We start from the raw sequence: 16,804 nt of genomic DNA on the forward strand, positions 1-16,804 counted from the left end.
TACCTACACAACAGAAGTACGGTACAACACAGATAGTTATACTATCATTCAATTAAACCGCAGGTGTTGTTATCAATATAATAAAAATACAAATTAAACACGTATTTACTGTCTAACAATTGTATACTTACCAAAAGGGAACGTTCACATTGTCACTAATATTCTAATATACCTATTCATAGTGCATTTAATTTAACTTAAAGCAGCGGCAGTCTTACTACTGGTACTTTTGATATGCTCAAATGCGTCTGTGAATCCACGTTTGCAGTTTCAATTAGTATTCCAATCCTAAAATATCAAACACCGTTTCACAAATCTCTTCTCAGCCAGTGACTCCCCGACACGCGGAGGACAACCGGTAGAGGGAGCTGTTTCTGTCCATTTTCCTGTGTGTATGTGTATGTTTTTTTTAAATTATTTTTCTTTTATTGCTCTCTGTCTCCGTTTTTCTAGATTTTTTCAGCATTTCTCTCCATGATGGCGGAGGACAGCGAATCTGCAGCCAGTCAGCAGAGTCTGGAGCTGGACGACCAAGATACCTGCGGTATAGACGGAGACAACGAGGAGGAAAATGAGCATATGCAAGGGTAGGCATCGAAAAACAAAAAAGCATTTAAAAGAATTCGATATTACCCACACCTACATTAGAAATGGCAGCTAGAGGTGTAGCATACACAGTACACACTAGTACATGCAATTCTCAAAAGGCCCTTCGCTTATTTCCAGTTTGATTGAATTACGGTATTCGTTTGATGCACGAACGGAACAGAAGGAAACATTGCTGTAAAAATGACGGCTTTTAAGACAGATAATAGACAGACATATGAGGGTGTTTTTTGTGGTTTCGAACTACAGTAAATTTAAAGTTAATAAATTAAAATTAATCCAGTCAAACGGGCGCATTGTACAGTATTCATTATTGTCCTATACTTGTTTTTACACCAGCATACATGTCATAGCCTTGTAGTACATGCACGATAGGTAATCGATCCGTTTCAAATTGACAACGATTTTTTTTTTTTTAATGGTAAAGAAGACACTATGCTAGTATACATGCCTAGCACTTAGACCATGCATCTTGACACTGACGCTTATACAGTGGCGCTGAAGCAAGGAGTTGACCATTCAACGTTACGAAGACACCTGTCATTCTCTGGCTACACTGTAACAGCAATCGGTTATACTTACTAAAGCATGAGAGTAGCCTTTGTTTTTGATTGATATAGTTTGTTTTATTTAGTTGTATTGTTACTTGATTTTTGAATCATTCAAGTAATGGGCATGTTTGGGTTGCATTTAGTACAGTTGTTAAAGGTTGTGTCATTGACTTGACACTGATTTAGTAAAGCTAGACTGTTGCTCCATTCAGATACATAAGAAATGTTTAGACGTTGACTTGTATTGTCATGTTGCCACAAGGAGAGAAATGGATGTGTTAAACATTTACGTGAATAATGTACATTACAGTATATAAACATAGCCAGATGAATATATTTACATTGTTGGTGTTTGTAAAATAAAACACAATTTGAAGGAAAAAATGTTAACACTTTTTTCTTCTTTTAAGCTATTTGAACGATTAGAAATAGACAAAGGCAGTCAATTCATACACAAGCCGAGTTCAGGGGTATATATAACTTCACTTGTTTAGCCCTAGGAAGTTGACTTGATCACTCCATGAGACAGAAGGTGGAATAATAACCCAAGGGTTAAATAATTCGGAATGCACCGATTCAGTAGTTGAAACCGTTTATACTGTATGCTTCCAACTTTGTAGGATACATCTCTTAAGGGAACCGATGCCCTTGTATTTGGAAATCTGGCTGCCTATTTGAAGTACACCATTTCGGAGCTCTCCTGTCGGCTGTGGGTACTGTATGTGTTCTGTTAATGAGAGGCTAGTCTCCAGGGCAGGGGCTACAATATGTAACTACTGTACAGTGCAGCTAGTCATAGTTATTTTACACTAAAGAGGATGCAAAATAGGCATATAGACTCTATATACCAAGTGCTCTATTTTAATCATTTAAACATCTGTGGTATTTAGGTCCACTGCTGTTTAGATCAATTGAACTGACTCCTAACTTTGTAAGATTCAGTGAACACAAAAGCTTTTGGCAATGTGTTCAGTTAACATGTCTGTCATTGCATTTTACAAAGTTTCATTTAATATTTCCAAATGTACCACTATCGAGTCTGTTATAGTTCTGAATTAATCTTCATGCAAGCCATTATACAAGCCAGTGTAAATCCCTGTTTTGTTTGCGTTGATCAACTCAGGAGTCCAGGAGGAGATCTGGGAGCCAAGAAGAAGAAGAAAAAGCAGAAGCGCAAGAAGGAGAAGCCGAACTCTGGGGGAACGAAGTCGGACTCTGCATCTGACTCTCAAGAAATAAAGGTGCAACTGCCACAGACAGTGAGAGGAGATCGCGGGCAGTACCAGTGCTGCAAGTCACAGAGACACCGAACTGCATGACAAAAGAAAAAATACATGTAGAATTAAGCTGACTAATATTGGCATGTGTGGAAGTAATATAGAATAACTGAATGTCTTTTTTTTATTCAGATATAAGATTATCTGAAAGTTGGATTTTGCACAACAGATAAACATCTAAATTCTTATCAGATTTTGCACTCATGCTTAGAATAAATGCCTGTTTCATTGTTCTGATTTTAAATTGCATAATAATATTACCGGTATCCCAACTTTAAATACACCTGTCACGTGACTTGCAGCACACTTATGGTTTCACACAGGAGTCTTTCAACGACAATTCTTACTCTGCTATACTACTTCAAAGATTTGTGCATTGACGCTGCACATCTGTCATGTAGTTTAGTATACAATCCTGGAATGTTGCTTCCTGCCCAACATCCCCTTCATGTCTGGAAGAGACAACATAAGAAAATACAAGTGCATATTATTTTAAATAGTTGAAGCCCATAAAGGTTGTAAAAAAAATAAAAATAAATGAAGAAAAAATACATTTATACATTTTATATTCATAAACTGAAACTAATATATTTGTTTTTTGTTTATTTACCCTTTACTGTGGCTGTGATGATTCAGTAAATGCCTATTTTCCCAGTGGCACTGACACCTGAGACTCCGTGTACTACTGTGATGAATATAATTGTACTGGTAATGTTTTAAAGATATTCAGAAAGGCTTTGAGGTGAAACGTTTATCATAGAATTATACTTTTTCATTGTTTGTTGAGTGTTTTATAAGTGTGGATGACGTTTCCTCCACGGTAGACTAATACCATACATGACGGGGACTGCTTTCTAAATCAGAGAAAAAACATGGGGAAGCTAATTGGACATACATTTTTCTTTCACAGTTTCATTGAATTGCTATGTTACTTATAACAAATATTTGAAAATAGTTGTATGGGGACTCCCAAGTGGCGCATCCAGTAAAGGCGCTCTACGTGGAGTGCAGGATGCGCCCTATAGTCTGGACTGTTCGAGTCCGGGCTATTACTTTGCGGAATGATTATGGGACCGAGGACGGGAGCTCCCAGGGGGTGGCGCTCAATTGGCCGAGCGCTGCCCCGGGGGGAGGGAGGTTTAAGTTGGCCAGGGTGTCCCCTGACGCTGTAGCTGAGGGTGGCCCCATGGTGGCTCTGCAATATGTAAAAAAGCGGGTGCCTGACGGCAGACGCTTTGAAGGACAGCGTTTGTTGGTATTTGCACCTCCTGAGTCAGCACAGGGGTGGTAGCAGTGGGCTGAGCCAAAAAATAATTGGACATTACTAAATTAGGAAGAAAACAATGAAATAATTTAGGCCACTAAAAAAAAAAAAAAAAAAAAAAAAAAAAAAAAGTTGTTTATACAGAATAAAAGGTTAATTGCTTGAGAACCGTGTTTTTTAACTTGTACATTCCCTTTGCTCGTATAAGGTGGTATTAAGCAGTATTGTCACTAAACTATTAAGTATTAATACTAGTTTATTATTTTTACAATTTAGCAAAAATTAGAAGACAGATCAACATTTCTGACTGATAAATTATTTCATACTTGTATGTGTTTTTTTCATTAGCTTATTTTTTTCTCTCAAGCAGAATCCTGCTATACCAATGCAAAAATTGCAAGATATTCAGAGAGCAATGGAGTTACTGTCAGCTTGTCACGGTCCAGCCAAGAATATTGATGAGGCTACTAAGCACAAATACCAGTTCTGGGATACTCAGCCAGTTCCTAAGCTTAGTAAGTACTACATTTTCCATGTTTTAATTCAAAACTAATTAAATGATTTAGTGAGTTAGTTTGGCACTGTGGGAGAGAAATGGTACAGGGTACAAGCAGTCTTTGTTCTTGTAGGACATATCTTTTTCCTTTCTTTTCACTTTGCATGTGCTGTGTCCACAGGGCATAACCAGTCTGTGGTGTTGTGGTTTTATCTGGTGTGGTCAGTTATCTAACTCCATCATGTTATTTTTAATTCCCTAAAAAAAATCCTTATTAGTACACTTCCTAATTGTAGTCCCAAGTATTTTTATGCATTCTGCTGTCACCATTGTTAAAATGGTCAGTTTGAGAAATAAACTATTTTTCCTGCAGCAGCTGACCCTGTTTAGTACAAAACTTGTGCTACATTTACTATTTTTCATGGTAACATCTTAAATTACTGTGCCTGCTTCTTTGGATGAAAATCTATTATCAGTTTACCATTTGCTGTAACAAGGGAAGCTACTGCACAGTTAAATCATGTTAAATTAAACTCCTGAAGGTAAACAGTGTAATCAAATCTGACATAGATGCAGCTGCTAAAGAATTTGCAAAAAATGATACAAATCTGTTTATATTGACTCAACTTTATTTAGGCACCTTAAGATCTGACTGACTTTTTTTTTTTTAATCCTTATTGTTGCGTTTCAGCTCTTCATTATAAGCATTTTGTTTATTTTAAGTTTTCAAGACAAGTTGACTCCCTGCAGGGTGCAAACCTGCAATAATATTGCCGTCCCTAACCCTTCCAGTGCTGTTGAACTTCCCCTTTCTTTAAAACCATCAAACCAGCATATGAATCGAAATATTTTACTGCCCTATTCCAGTTAGTGTGTGTCTGTGATGTGTAATGTAACAAGTCACGGACAAAATAGTCCAGCATCAAATTCTAAAACGGCTAGTGACCTGCCTGTAGCACAGGTGATTTAAAGTATGCTATTTTGTTTATTCCATTTCCTTGCCAGATGAAGTTGTTACATCCCATGGCCCTATTGAACCAGATAAGGAAAACATTCGCCAGGAACCTTACTCTTTACCTCAGGGTTTCATGTGGGACACCTTGGACCTGAGCAATGCAGAAGTGGTAAGTTGGAAGATGTCGGGGCAATATGGCTTTCAGGTCAGCTCAACTTTATTTAAAGTCACCTATTAGAGCCTGATAAGCTCTCTGCAGGTGAGGGTCATTGGTGTTGATTGGGCTAATTTACTACTCCAAGTGAAACAGTTGAAGAGACAGCTGCTTGGAGTTGTGCGGGTTGCTGTTCTCCAAGAAGCCGTTATAATCTCATATTGGCTTTATAACAGTAGTAAATGAAACTCTTTTAGAAGTGTGTTTGTTAACATTTATATATTCATTTAAATAAGTGGTATAAAAGGTGCAGTCCTCAGTAATTGTTAAGACCTGGGGTTCTCAGGTTTATCTTGAAAACCCTGATCTGGTCACAACCAGCAGGGCTCGTCAGGTTATGTACTGTTGTACTTTGTTTTTGGCAGGGTAAAGCAACCTTGGCTCTTGCAGTTAATGGGGCAATCGGCAACCTCGTTTCTTATCACATACGCATTTATCAACAATAAGCCATGCATCGACACCGTTTTATTTCTCGAAATTGAGAACGAACATTAGAATTTTTATCAGAAGAGCTAATAACTAAAAATGCATAATAGTTAAACAGCAAGGCACAACTTGCATTCAAATGAGACCACTTTTGTGATAGAAAATAAAACCTTAAGGACTTGTGTTCAAATAACAACTGAAAAGAATATGCGTGCACCACATTATGTCACTAAGACTAATGATAAAAACATTTTTTAAAAAACTTTAACAGAAGTCATTCTGATCTGAAATGTGCTTGTTAATGAACATTACTTTTAATATTTATGTCGGAAGCGTTTACAGTCTGCACGAAATCCAATAAATTGCTAAACATTGATTTTCTGCCCTCCCTTTCCTTTAACCCCAAAATTACCAATCTTCATGTCAGATTCTTCCATTTTTTAAATAACTGTGACATTGGCTACCTACCGTACTAGCACTAGTATAAGCGCATAGCTACATAATCAATGAGTTAATGTAAACTGGTAATGGGAGACTTCAAGCTAGGCTTTAATTTGATGCATCCATTCACCAATATGTAATCGAAGCTCTGTAAATTTAAGAACAAGTGATCAATAATCTGTGCATTGATTTAATTGTTACATTTCTACTTCCAGTTCATTCCAATACTTTGATCCAACCAGGTTCTTCATTATTCAATTGATCTTCAGGAGGGCCAATTAAATAAGAAATACACTGAACAAAAATATAAACAGAATATGTTAAGTGTTGGTCCCATGTTTCATGATCTAAAATAAAAGATCCCAGAAATTTTCCATATGCACAAAAAGCTTATTTCTCTCAAATGTTGTGCACAAATTTGTTTACTTCTCTGTTAGTGAGCATTTCTCCTTTGCCAAAATAATCCATCCACCTGACAGGTGTGGCATATCAAGAAGCTGATTAAACGGCATGATCATTACACAGGTGCACCTTGTGCTGGGGACAATAAAGGGCCACTCTAAAATGTGCAGTTTTGTCACACAACACAATGCCACAGATGTCTCAAGTTTTGAGGGAGTGTGCAATTGGCATGCTGACTGCAGGAATGTCCACCAGAGCTGTTGCCAGAGTATTGAATGTTCATTACTCTACCATAAGCTGCCTCCACCGTCGTTTTGGAGAATTTGGCAGTATGTCCAACGGGCTTCACAACCACAGACCACGTGCAACCACACCAGCCCAGGACCTCCACATCCGGCTTCTTCACCTGCGGGATTGTCTGAGACCAGCGACCCGGACAGCTGGTGAACCTGGGTTTGCACAACCAAAGAATTTCTGCACAAACGGTCAGAAACCGTCTCAGGGAAGCTCATTTGTGTGCTCGTGGTCCTCACCAGGGTCTTCACCTGACTGCAGTTTGACGTCGTAACCAACTTCAGTGGGCAGATGCTCACCTTCGATGGCCACTGGCACGCTGGAGAAGTGTGCTCTTCATGGATGAATCCCGGTTTCAACTGTACCGGGCAGATGACAGACAGCGTCTATGGCGTAGTGTGGGTGAGCGGTTTGCTGATGTCAGCGTTGTGAACAGAGTGCCCCATAGTGGGGTTATGGTATGGGCAGGCATAAGCTACGGAAAATGAACACAATTGCATTTTATTGATGGCAATTTAAATGCACAGAGATACCGTGACGAGATCCTGAGGCCCATTGTCGTACCATTCATCTGCCTCAATCACCTCATGTTTCACCATGATAGTGCACGGCCCCATGTCGCAAGGATCTGTACACACTTCCAGGAAGCTGAAAATATCCCAGTTCTTCCATGGCCTGCATACTCACTAGACATATCAGCCATGTTTGGGATGCTCTGGATCGACGTGTACGACAGCGTGTTCCAGTTCCCGCCAATATCTAGCAACTTCGCACAGCTATTGAAGAGGAGTGGGACAACATTCCACAGGCCACAATCAACAGCCTGATCAACTCTATGCGAAGGAGATGTGTCGTGCTGCATGAGGCAAATGGTGGTCACACCAGATACTGACTGATTTTCTGATCCATGCCCCTACCTTTTTTTAAGGTATCTGTGACCAACAGATGCATATCTGTATTCCCAGTCATGTGAAATCCATAGATTAGGGCCTAATGAATTTATTTCAATTGACTGATTTCCTTATATGAACTTTAACTCAGTAAAATCTTTGAAATTGTTGCATGTTGCATTTATATTTTTGTTCAGTGTAGTTGGAAAAACAATGTACAATGGAATAGAAAGGGGACCTCTCTGGAAAATGAGTCCTGGTAAAGTGTTCTGAAATAAACAATGCTACACGTTGTGTTTTTTCCTATAGTTAAAAGAGCTGTATACCCTGCTGAATGAAAATTATGTGGAAGATGATGACAACATGTTCCGCTTTGATTACTCGTCCAATTTCCTAAAATGGTAAGTTTTTGCATGTTCCTTGATTTACACTAGTGAAATGAATATTTCATAAGAATAATTTGGTTGTCTAGAAATGGTGTTGTATCTGGATTGCTTTACAGTTGTGATCTATGTGACATAACAAATCCTGTGAACACAACTGCAATGCTGGGGTGTCATTCATTTTCAGTTGTTGCAGCATTGTTTTCTTTAAATAAACGGTTAGACTAGGCACTGCAGAAGGATTAAGCCACACATAGCTGCCTGTTAAAAAGAAAGGGCAAATTTCCCCTACAGGAGCTGTAACTGGAGGGTGTATCAAGTGCATTTGGAGCTGGTTTGGTCCACTTAGAAAACTGTTACCTCCTAGTGAACTCCATGAACCTTGTAGCTTTATCTTAAATAATATCAGCATTAACAGTTTTGACTTTGCTTTTTCCGGTTTTATTTTGTATATTTTCAGGGCACTGCGTCCTCCAGGCTGGTTACCACACTGGCACTGTGGAGTCAGAGTTTCTTCGAACAAGAAATTAGTAGGGTTTATTAGTGCCATTCCCGCCAGCATTCGCATTTATGACAGGTAAGTGAAAAAGTGAACATACAAATGTTGATAACGAGAGACAACAAGCCTTGTCTCCTGCTAGCCCATTTGCCTCCAACAGTGCCTAGTTGTTTAATGTTAACATCACGTGGAAATCTAATCAATGAAATGTCTGCATAAAAAAATCTATCTTCACTAGCAATGACTTCAAGTTAAAACTTTTGTTTAATTTGAATACTAAGTTCAGTGTGATGTGTTGTGCAGTTGCATGTTTTAAAAGGTATCTGTCATAAAAAGTATCCCTTTCTGAAGTGCATTCATAAACATGTGTAAGGAATAGAATTTGCTTGTTTATTCAGCTGTTAGTGTCGCCAAGAAAACATCCAGTAATCCATTTTGTCCCCGCTCCAGTGTAAAGAAGATGGTAGAAATCAATTTTCTATGTGTGCACAAGAAATTGCGATCCAAACGTGTTGCGCCGGTGTTGATCCGGGAAATCACGCGAAGGGTGAACCTGGAAGGGATTTTCCAGGCTGTGTACACTGCTGGAGTGGTGCTGCCCAAGCCAGTGTCCACATGCAGGTACAAAGCGTTCCTGTCCAGTTGAGTGTGGTCAAACCAGATACCAAACAATACTTTTGGCCTGGAATTGATGTTTAATGCATGTACTGTTATGGAATTTTGCTCAGGGGGGGGGGATTATATAAACATGTTGTTTGTAATGTGGCAACAACCCTATACTTTCTATCTTGAACTTTTTAATATGTTGGGTAATAAAATGGACAGCATTTACTTTTTGAAGTCTTTTGCAAAGGTGAAGGTGCTCTTATGTAATGTTTATGAGGAAAAAAAGGATCTTAACTCACTGAAAAAACAGTTTGCCAGGTGAATGAGGGTGATTAAATGATAATGTCAATTCTTCTGGCTTAAGTTCTGTACGTGTACTGTATGTCCAGGTATTGGCATCGATCTTTGAATCCCAGAAAACTGGTGGAAGTAAAATTTTCCCATTTGAGCAGAAATATGACTTTGCAGAGAACAATGAAGCTCTACAGATTGCCAGATGTAAGCAGTTTATACTTTGTCTTCAATCGTTTGCTTACCCTGTAAACTAAGCAAAACAGAGGCCATGTAAACAGCCTATTTTTTACTTTCTGTTATATTGTTTGCTGTGTCGTGCTGTGTTTGTCCTTCATCAATTATATGTGTGTATATATAGTACTGGAAATAATTATGGAAACATTCTTATAAGACATGAGAAAAAACTAATTACCACAAAATTTAGTGATTGCATTCACAATTGCTGATCGAACAAAAAAGCCGCATGTTTTCATCCCTGTGTCAAAATATTGAAGTAAAAGTACCCGATAAACAGAGCTTGAATGAAATTAATCTTCCTGTTTCTAGGTTGAATTATATATTGTTCTTTTAACTTTGAAAGTTACACAGTGACTGGCAAAATTAATAATCTTTTAACCATGTAGTAATGCTGCCTATTCATTGTCTATGCTATTCACATGTGCAAAAACATACATGTTTTAATACTGGGCTGGAAATAGAGGCTCTTAATTTTTTATTATTGTTTATTTATTTAGCAGACGCCTTTTATCCAAGGCGACTTACAGACTCTAGGGTGTGTGATCTGTGCATCAGCTGCTTACTTACAACAACATCTCACCCGAAAGACAGAGCACAAGAATGTTAAGTGACAAATAGTTGAAACTTGTAATAAGACTGATAAAAGCTTGCACATGCTGGCAAGATATCTAAAAGCTGCTGTAAGTTGTGATCTTCTCATAACTATGCCCAGTTCTGTATTATATTATTGTGTTAGTACTACACAGTATTTGTATAATTGGAGAATGTGTCAAATAAACATTCTCGTTCTCCCAGGCCACGAAAACAGCTGGCTTGCGAACCATGGAGAAAAAGGATGTCAAACAGGTGCAGGAACTGCTTGAAAAGTATCTAAAGCAGTTTCAGTTAGGACCGGTTATGGATGAGGAAGAAGTCACCCATTGGTTCTTGCCACAAGAGAATATAATTGACACCTATGTAGTGGAGGTAATTGATACTTTACCTCCATTGTTTGCTTTGATTCATGAACTTTGCCTAATAATTGTATCAGGGGGGGCTTTTAATAATGTGCACTGTTTTGCATGGTTGTGAATTGGTTGGTGGAGCTTTTGTAGTATATAAAACTTACTGTAGGATTTGTAGATATTATTTTTTAACATCAAACCTTTGGCTTCTGATCATTAAAATAATATACTTAGGTCGGTTTCAGACAGGTGCTCCAGAGGCATGCCAAACTCAATTGAAATTAAGTATGCGTTTAGAGCCGCACTTTATTAAATTCGATGAATCAATTGGTTTCATACTGGCAAACCGAAAGCGTATCACACTTATTCCAAAGGTGTCTTAAATAAAATCACATTGTAGACAAATGGTTATTTTAAAGAAAACAGTAGGCCTACACAACACAGTTTGCTCCTGTCAAACAAATACAGCTAAACAAGTTTTAATCACATTTAACCATCATTAATGTCTCCTTTATTGTTGATAATAATAATAATAATAATAATAATAATAATAATAATAATAATAATACATCTGAATTTAAAAGATTTACAGTCTTTAGGGACTGTTTTTACTCTTAAGATGACCATCTCCGTTTTTGCAAGCAGTAGTGCTGAGGACAGATCAGCGAGCAGATTCCACAGGTAGAAGCACGATTTTCGTTCAGTTGAAAAATAGAGCTCGGTGCTGCTGCTGGGGTTAGGCTACAATACATTTTCATACAGCTGCATTTCTATAAAGTCGAGCTACAATGACATGAATCACAGCATCCCCATTTAGTTAAAAAGCCTGTCACTGATAATTATTGAAATAGTCATTATATTATTGTTTTATTTCTGTTTAGATCAAAATAAATTGCTCAGATGAAACTAATAGAAGTCTGCGTTCATGTTAATATTTATGCAAACAAGGATTGATTTCCGTGGTTTGTTTCTTTTAGTCATACGTATACAAGTATAAATAAATAAATACATTAATTAAACTGTAACACGTCTTTAGCTAAATCACAATACATGTATTTTAAATTCAGTTTGCCTTAGGCCTATATTACTCAGAATTATTTATTCATTTTTTTAAAGACAATATTTAAGAAGTTAATAAGAAATTTAGGACGATCGTAAGATCAATTGAATTTAAGAATAATCTTAGGAAGATCTTAACTATTTTCTAACTAACTTTCTTAAGCTTTGTCTTTCAAGAATACAGCCCCTGACTCGCTGCTCCTCCATGGTCGCTACCATGTTTGATTAGCATTGTGGGATACACGATACTGTTTAGTATATCATTTGTGTATATTAGCATTAAGCACAGCTTAGTTCAGTTCGCCGCTGGAACTCCTTATGAAACCAAGGTGCACTAGAGCCGCTCTGAGCGGCAGAGTAAGGCTTGCTAGCGTCAAAAGAGCGTTGAGGAAAAATTAATTGTTTCAGACGGCACGCTACTCGTACTTAATTGGGACTTAATCAAAATGTTGTGCTTGGATTGAGTTTGGCACATCTGTAGAGCATCCGTCTGATTAATTGTTCAGAAACAAGGACTGAGTACAGGGCTAGTGTTACTTTAAAGTGAATGTAACTTTCTGTTTTTCAGGGCCCTGGTGGAGTTTTGACAGACTTCACAAGTTTCTACACCCTACCCTCCACAGTTATGCATCATCCTCTTCACACAAGCCTTAAGGCTGCCTATTCCTTCTACAGTGTGCACACAGAAACCCCACTCATGGACCTCATAAATGATGCTCTCATTCTTGCTAAACTGGTACAGTTGTTTTCTTTTTATGCCACACTGTTGCTTCCATATACAATGTGTTTTTTTTATTATTTATTATTACTACTGATGGCACCTCGAGTCAACGTTCTGCCTAGCCTGTAGGAATTTTGAATGAGACAATTGAGGATTTTCTCATTTTATTTTTGAAGACATTTGGGTGAACACTGAAACAAAGCTAGGAACTTGGCATTTCTATCTCATTGATTCTTTAGCAAAGTGATATATTAATCATAAAAATGTAAAATAAAATCCCATAACAGTTTAACAAGCAGTGCAGCAGGTGATCCAGGACAGATACAGAAGGCAGTCAGATGAGCTTCAAGCCGTGTCAGTTCCAAGGCTCCCCAGCGGGTGTCACAGTTGGACACAGTCAGACTAAAACAGGAATGCAGGCAGGGCCAAAGGTATCTTTTCAGACTTTGCTACGATAATTGAGTGGGTATGTAAAGTTAATGTTAATCATTTTGTCTTTTTTTTTTACATTGACAGAAAGATTTTGATGTGTTCAATGCACTGGATTTAATGGAAAACAAAACATTCCTCGAAAAGCTGAAATTTGGTATAGGCGATGGTAATCTGCAGTATTATTTGTACAACTGGAAGTGCCCAGCTATGGATCCAGAAAAGGTAAGATTTATGTTAACAGCCCTCCCTAGAGCCATTGCTCAGTTTCTTTTGATAAAATACTCATTGTGTTGGCTTTGCTGGATAAAATGCTGTCCTACTCATTGTCAAGGAAGTCTGTTGAAAGGATGTAGGTCACCCTAAGGCACAGAGCAGATGGTATAATAACGTAAGGTAAAGGGATTATATTCTGGAATACAAAATAGTCAAATTCCTTTAGGACTCTGTTAAGAGTCAGCTTTGAATACATAGTCATGAGGGAAACAGCAAAAATACCTTTGATTTTGATTGTGTGTGTGTGGGTGGGTGGGTGTAATCTTATATATATATATATATATATATATATAGTGAAAGATTGCGCCACTTTCAGAGTTCGTTGCCCCTTTAAGAATGGACCCAGGACACAGAAATTGATTTTTTTCCAGCGCTTGCGCGCACTTTTAATAAACACCAAATCAAAAATAAACAAACAGAAACAAACACCTAGCTCTCTTTTGGAGCTCTGACTATACACCGATATATCCCTGACTAACCCACAGGACGGCTAAGCCATTTACCTGTCACAAACACAAAACTTTCCACAGGCTTCACACAGTTTGACACAATACCTTATTCCAATACAACTGATCTCACACACACACAGTCGGGCTCTCCACTCAGCAGCCCTGATCAGTCTGGCTGCCTCTCTTAAATACCCTGCACCTGGCTCTAATTGACAATTACCACCAGGTGCAGGGGATAACTAAACAATAAAGCAATTAACACCCTTAGCCCGTTCACCCAAACGTGTATTCTCACATGTTTTTAACGGGGAGGAATTTTAACCCCCTCCCTGCTATTTCACACTATATATATATATATATATATATATATATATATATATATATATATATATATATATATATATATATATAGTGCCTATAGAAAGTCTACACCCTCTTTCAAATTTTCACCTTTTGTTGCCTTATAGCCTGGAATTAAAATACATTAAAATAGTTTTTTTTTTTTTTTTTTTTTTTTCATTGATCTACACATCCTAAAACTAAAACTAAAACTTCCAAGTGAAAAACATATTCTAGAAATTGCTCACTACTTTGACTTCTGAAAAGCTCAGGAGAGTAAATAAAAACAAGTAGCTTTAAGTTAGTTATTTACTCTCCTAAGCTTTTCAGAAGTCAAAGTACATTATTTACTGTGGACAGGCTCCAGACATTACCATGTTACATTTTGAATTACATGTTGCTGCTTTTGTAGCCAGCAAAGTAACACAATGTTTTTGTCTTTCAGGTTGCTCTTGTACTACAATAGCCAATTTTGTTGACCTACTAGTTAACAATCAAAAAACGAGCCAGCGTTCTGTTTTATTTTAATGCTGGGTTGCTTCCAGGAAGATGCACACAAACCTGAAACAATCAAGTGAATGGTATCATCACTTCACTTGATCTTCTCTGGCTTGTTTGGTCAATACGAGAACATTACGAATTCAGATTGTAGCCGAGTGATGTTTCTTCTAAACATTTGCATCTTGAATGTGAAATCATACAGACTGCCTGAGACTGAATTTTATATTTATATTTTGTCCGTTCAATAAGGAAAATGTCATCGTCTTCAGTCCACACATACACAGCTTGCTCCTAAGTTGGCCAGGAGTAAAACAAAAAGGCGAAGAAACTGTCTTATTGATTCATTTTTTGTACGACAGAGGTGCAATGGTAGATGTTTGTGTGAAAGAGAAATTGTTGCTGGTTTCTAGTATTAAGCCAGATATTTATTCAAATACGTGTTTTGTGCAGTTAATTGAAAATAATGAAGAATCCAAAGTTGTTGTTTTTTTTTAACCTATCGTTGATGTCTAATTTTGGAGCAGGTGAAAGATGGCAGAAGACAGGATCTGGGTTTTTGCACTCTAAAGCTCTTTGGTAATGCCTGAGTTATTTTTTTTAACAGTATATGCTAGAGATAACCCATTGAAATCCATATTACATTTAATAGTGGTTACTCTTTCAATGCTTGGACATTTCTGATAGTTACTATAATAGTAAACTACATTTTGGATCCCTTATTTCTGAGTCAGTGTACAGTACTAGCTGCTTAATATTACCCATTGCTTCTTAAGTACTGTATAATCCATTCAAAATGCAGATGATATTTTGGTTAAATATTTACATTGACAGAAACACCTGTAATTCATTGATGCAGGCTTGCTTCTTTAGACAAGAGAAGTTATTTTGTTACAGTACAAGAAGGCATGTCTACTTATTGTACTTGATGAACTAACATATCGCAGAGAGCCATCTTTAGTGGCATTGGAACATTCTGTCTGGCCTTTAAGGCCCTGCTGTATCACGTTATATGCACAGCAGACATCCCTGTGTTGCACTGATCACAATAGGGTGAATTACATACCTGCCTCTTTTGAGGATTTAATCAATTCCACCTAAAGTATAACTGAACTCTAGCTGGTCTCCAAGCATCTGTCTGCCCTTTTTAGAAAGTGTCTGTTTTCTCTGTTTGCATCTATAGTAAATGTGTACAGTCGCTGGTCATATTCTGCTGGAAAGAATGTGCATTGCTTTTCCTGCAGTCATTAAATATTGAACTGCATCAGATGTGGTTTAGTATTGAAGTTTGACGTTTCAAAGGTCATCAATCCCTAGTACAGTCTATTAAAACAAGTCAAAAAGTTGTATTGTTTTATTTTTGACTAGTGCTGCTTTATACTTGAATAACTGCTTTTATCAAAACTTTGTAAATGTTTTTGATGTGGCTTTGTGAAATGTGCAATGTCTTGGGTGAAAGCAGTTTTACCCGAAGATGAATGCCTCTTCCAATAAAGGCTTGAACAGGAAAGAAATAAAATCTGGGCTTGCAATAGGTTTTCAGATGAAGGCATCCTTTACAGTTCATCCCACCACAGACATAACACTATGTAACACAATTTTTGTTCCTGGATAGTAAGTGTTATTTCCTAATTGCTTATGCCTCAAAAGTATAGAAAATGGCTATTATTCCCCACAAACTTTGCTTTTGTGACCAGGACAGTGATATTTCAAAATATCACTGTTTCCAATGGGAAAATGGGCAAATGTGTGTCTTTTCATTCACATACAGTCAGAAAAAAACAACATATGAATCCAAATTAACATGTATTTATACTAAAGTAATACAAAGATGACTACAAAAGATTTAGGAGTAGTTTTTCGAGATTTACGACAATACTGTAAATACAGTATGATTCTAAATCTTTTGTAGTCATCTTTGTATTACTTCAGTATAAATACATGTTAATTTGGATTCATATGTTGTTTTTTTCTGACTTATGTGAACGAAAAGACACACATTTGTCCATTTTCCCATTGGAAATAGTGATATTTCAAAATATCACTGTCCTGGTCACAAAAGCAAAGTCTGTGGGGAATAATAGCCATTTTCTATACTTTTGAGGCATAAGCAATTAGGAAATAACACTTACTACCCAGGAACAAAAAAAAAAAAAAAAAATTGTTACACAGTGTAATCTATGCTGAAGGCTATACAATTCTTGTCATTATCTTTCAATTGCTGAGTCTGTGCATGTATCAAGCTCAATAAAAT

General features: G+C 37.3%; 1 protein-coding gene across 1 annotated transcript; it reads left to right on the forward strand.

Moving 5' to 3' along the window:
* The first annotated feature begins 420 nt into the window (after positions 1-420).
* Positions 421-16,190, forward strand: LOC121313182 (glycylpeptide N-tetradecanoyltransferase 2-like). Its single transcript, XM_041245477.1, has 12 exons — positions 421-587; positions 2,281-2,398; positions 4,069-4,213; positions 5,200-5,318; positions 8,126-8,217; positions 8,660-8,776; positions 9,149-9,319; positions 9,694-9,802; positions 10,631-10,801; positions 12,407-12,574; positions 13,076-13,213; positions 14,498-16,190. The coding sequence occupies exons 1-12, from the start codon at positions 475-477 to the stop codon at positions 14,516-14,518; spliced, it is 1,482 nt and encodes a 493-aa protein (XP_041101411.1). The 5' UTR covers positions 421-474; the 3' UTR covers positions 14,519-16,190.
* The last annotated feature ends 614 nt before the right edge of the window (positions 16,191-16,804 follow it).

The sequence above is a fragment of the Polyodon spathula genome, chromosome 3 (genome assembly GCF_017654505.1).
Source record: "Polyodon spathula isolate WHYD16114869_AA chromosome 3, ASM1765450v1, whole genome shotgun sequence".
NCBI lineage: Eukaryota > Metazoa > Chordata > Actinopteri > Acipenseriformes > Polyodontidae > Polyodon > Polyodon spathula.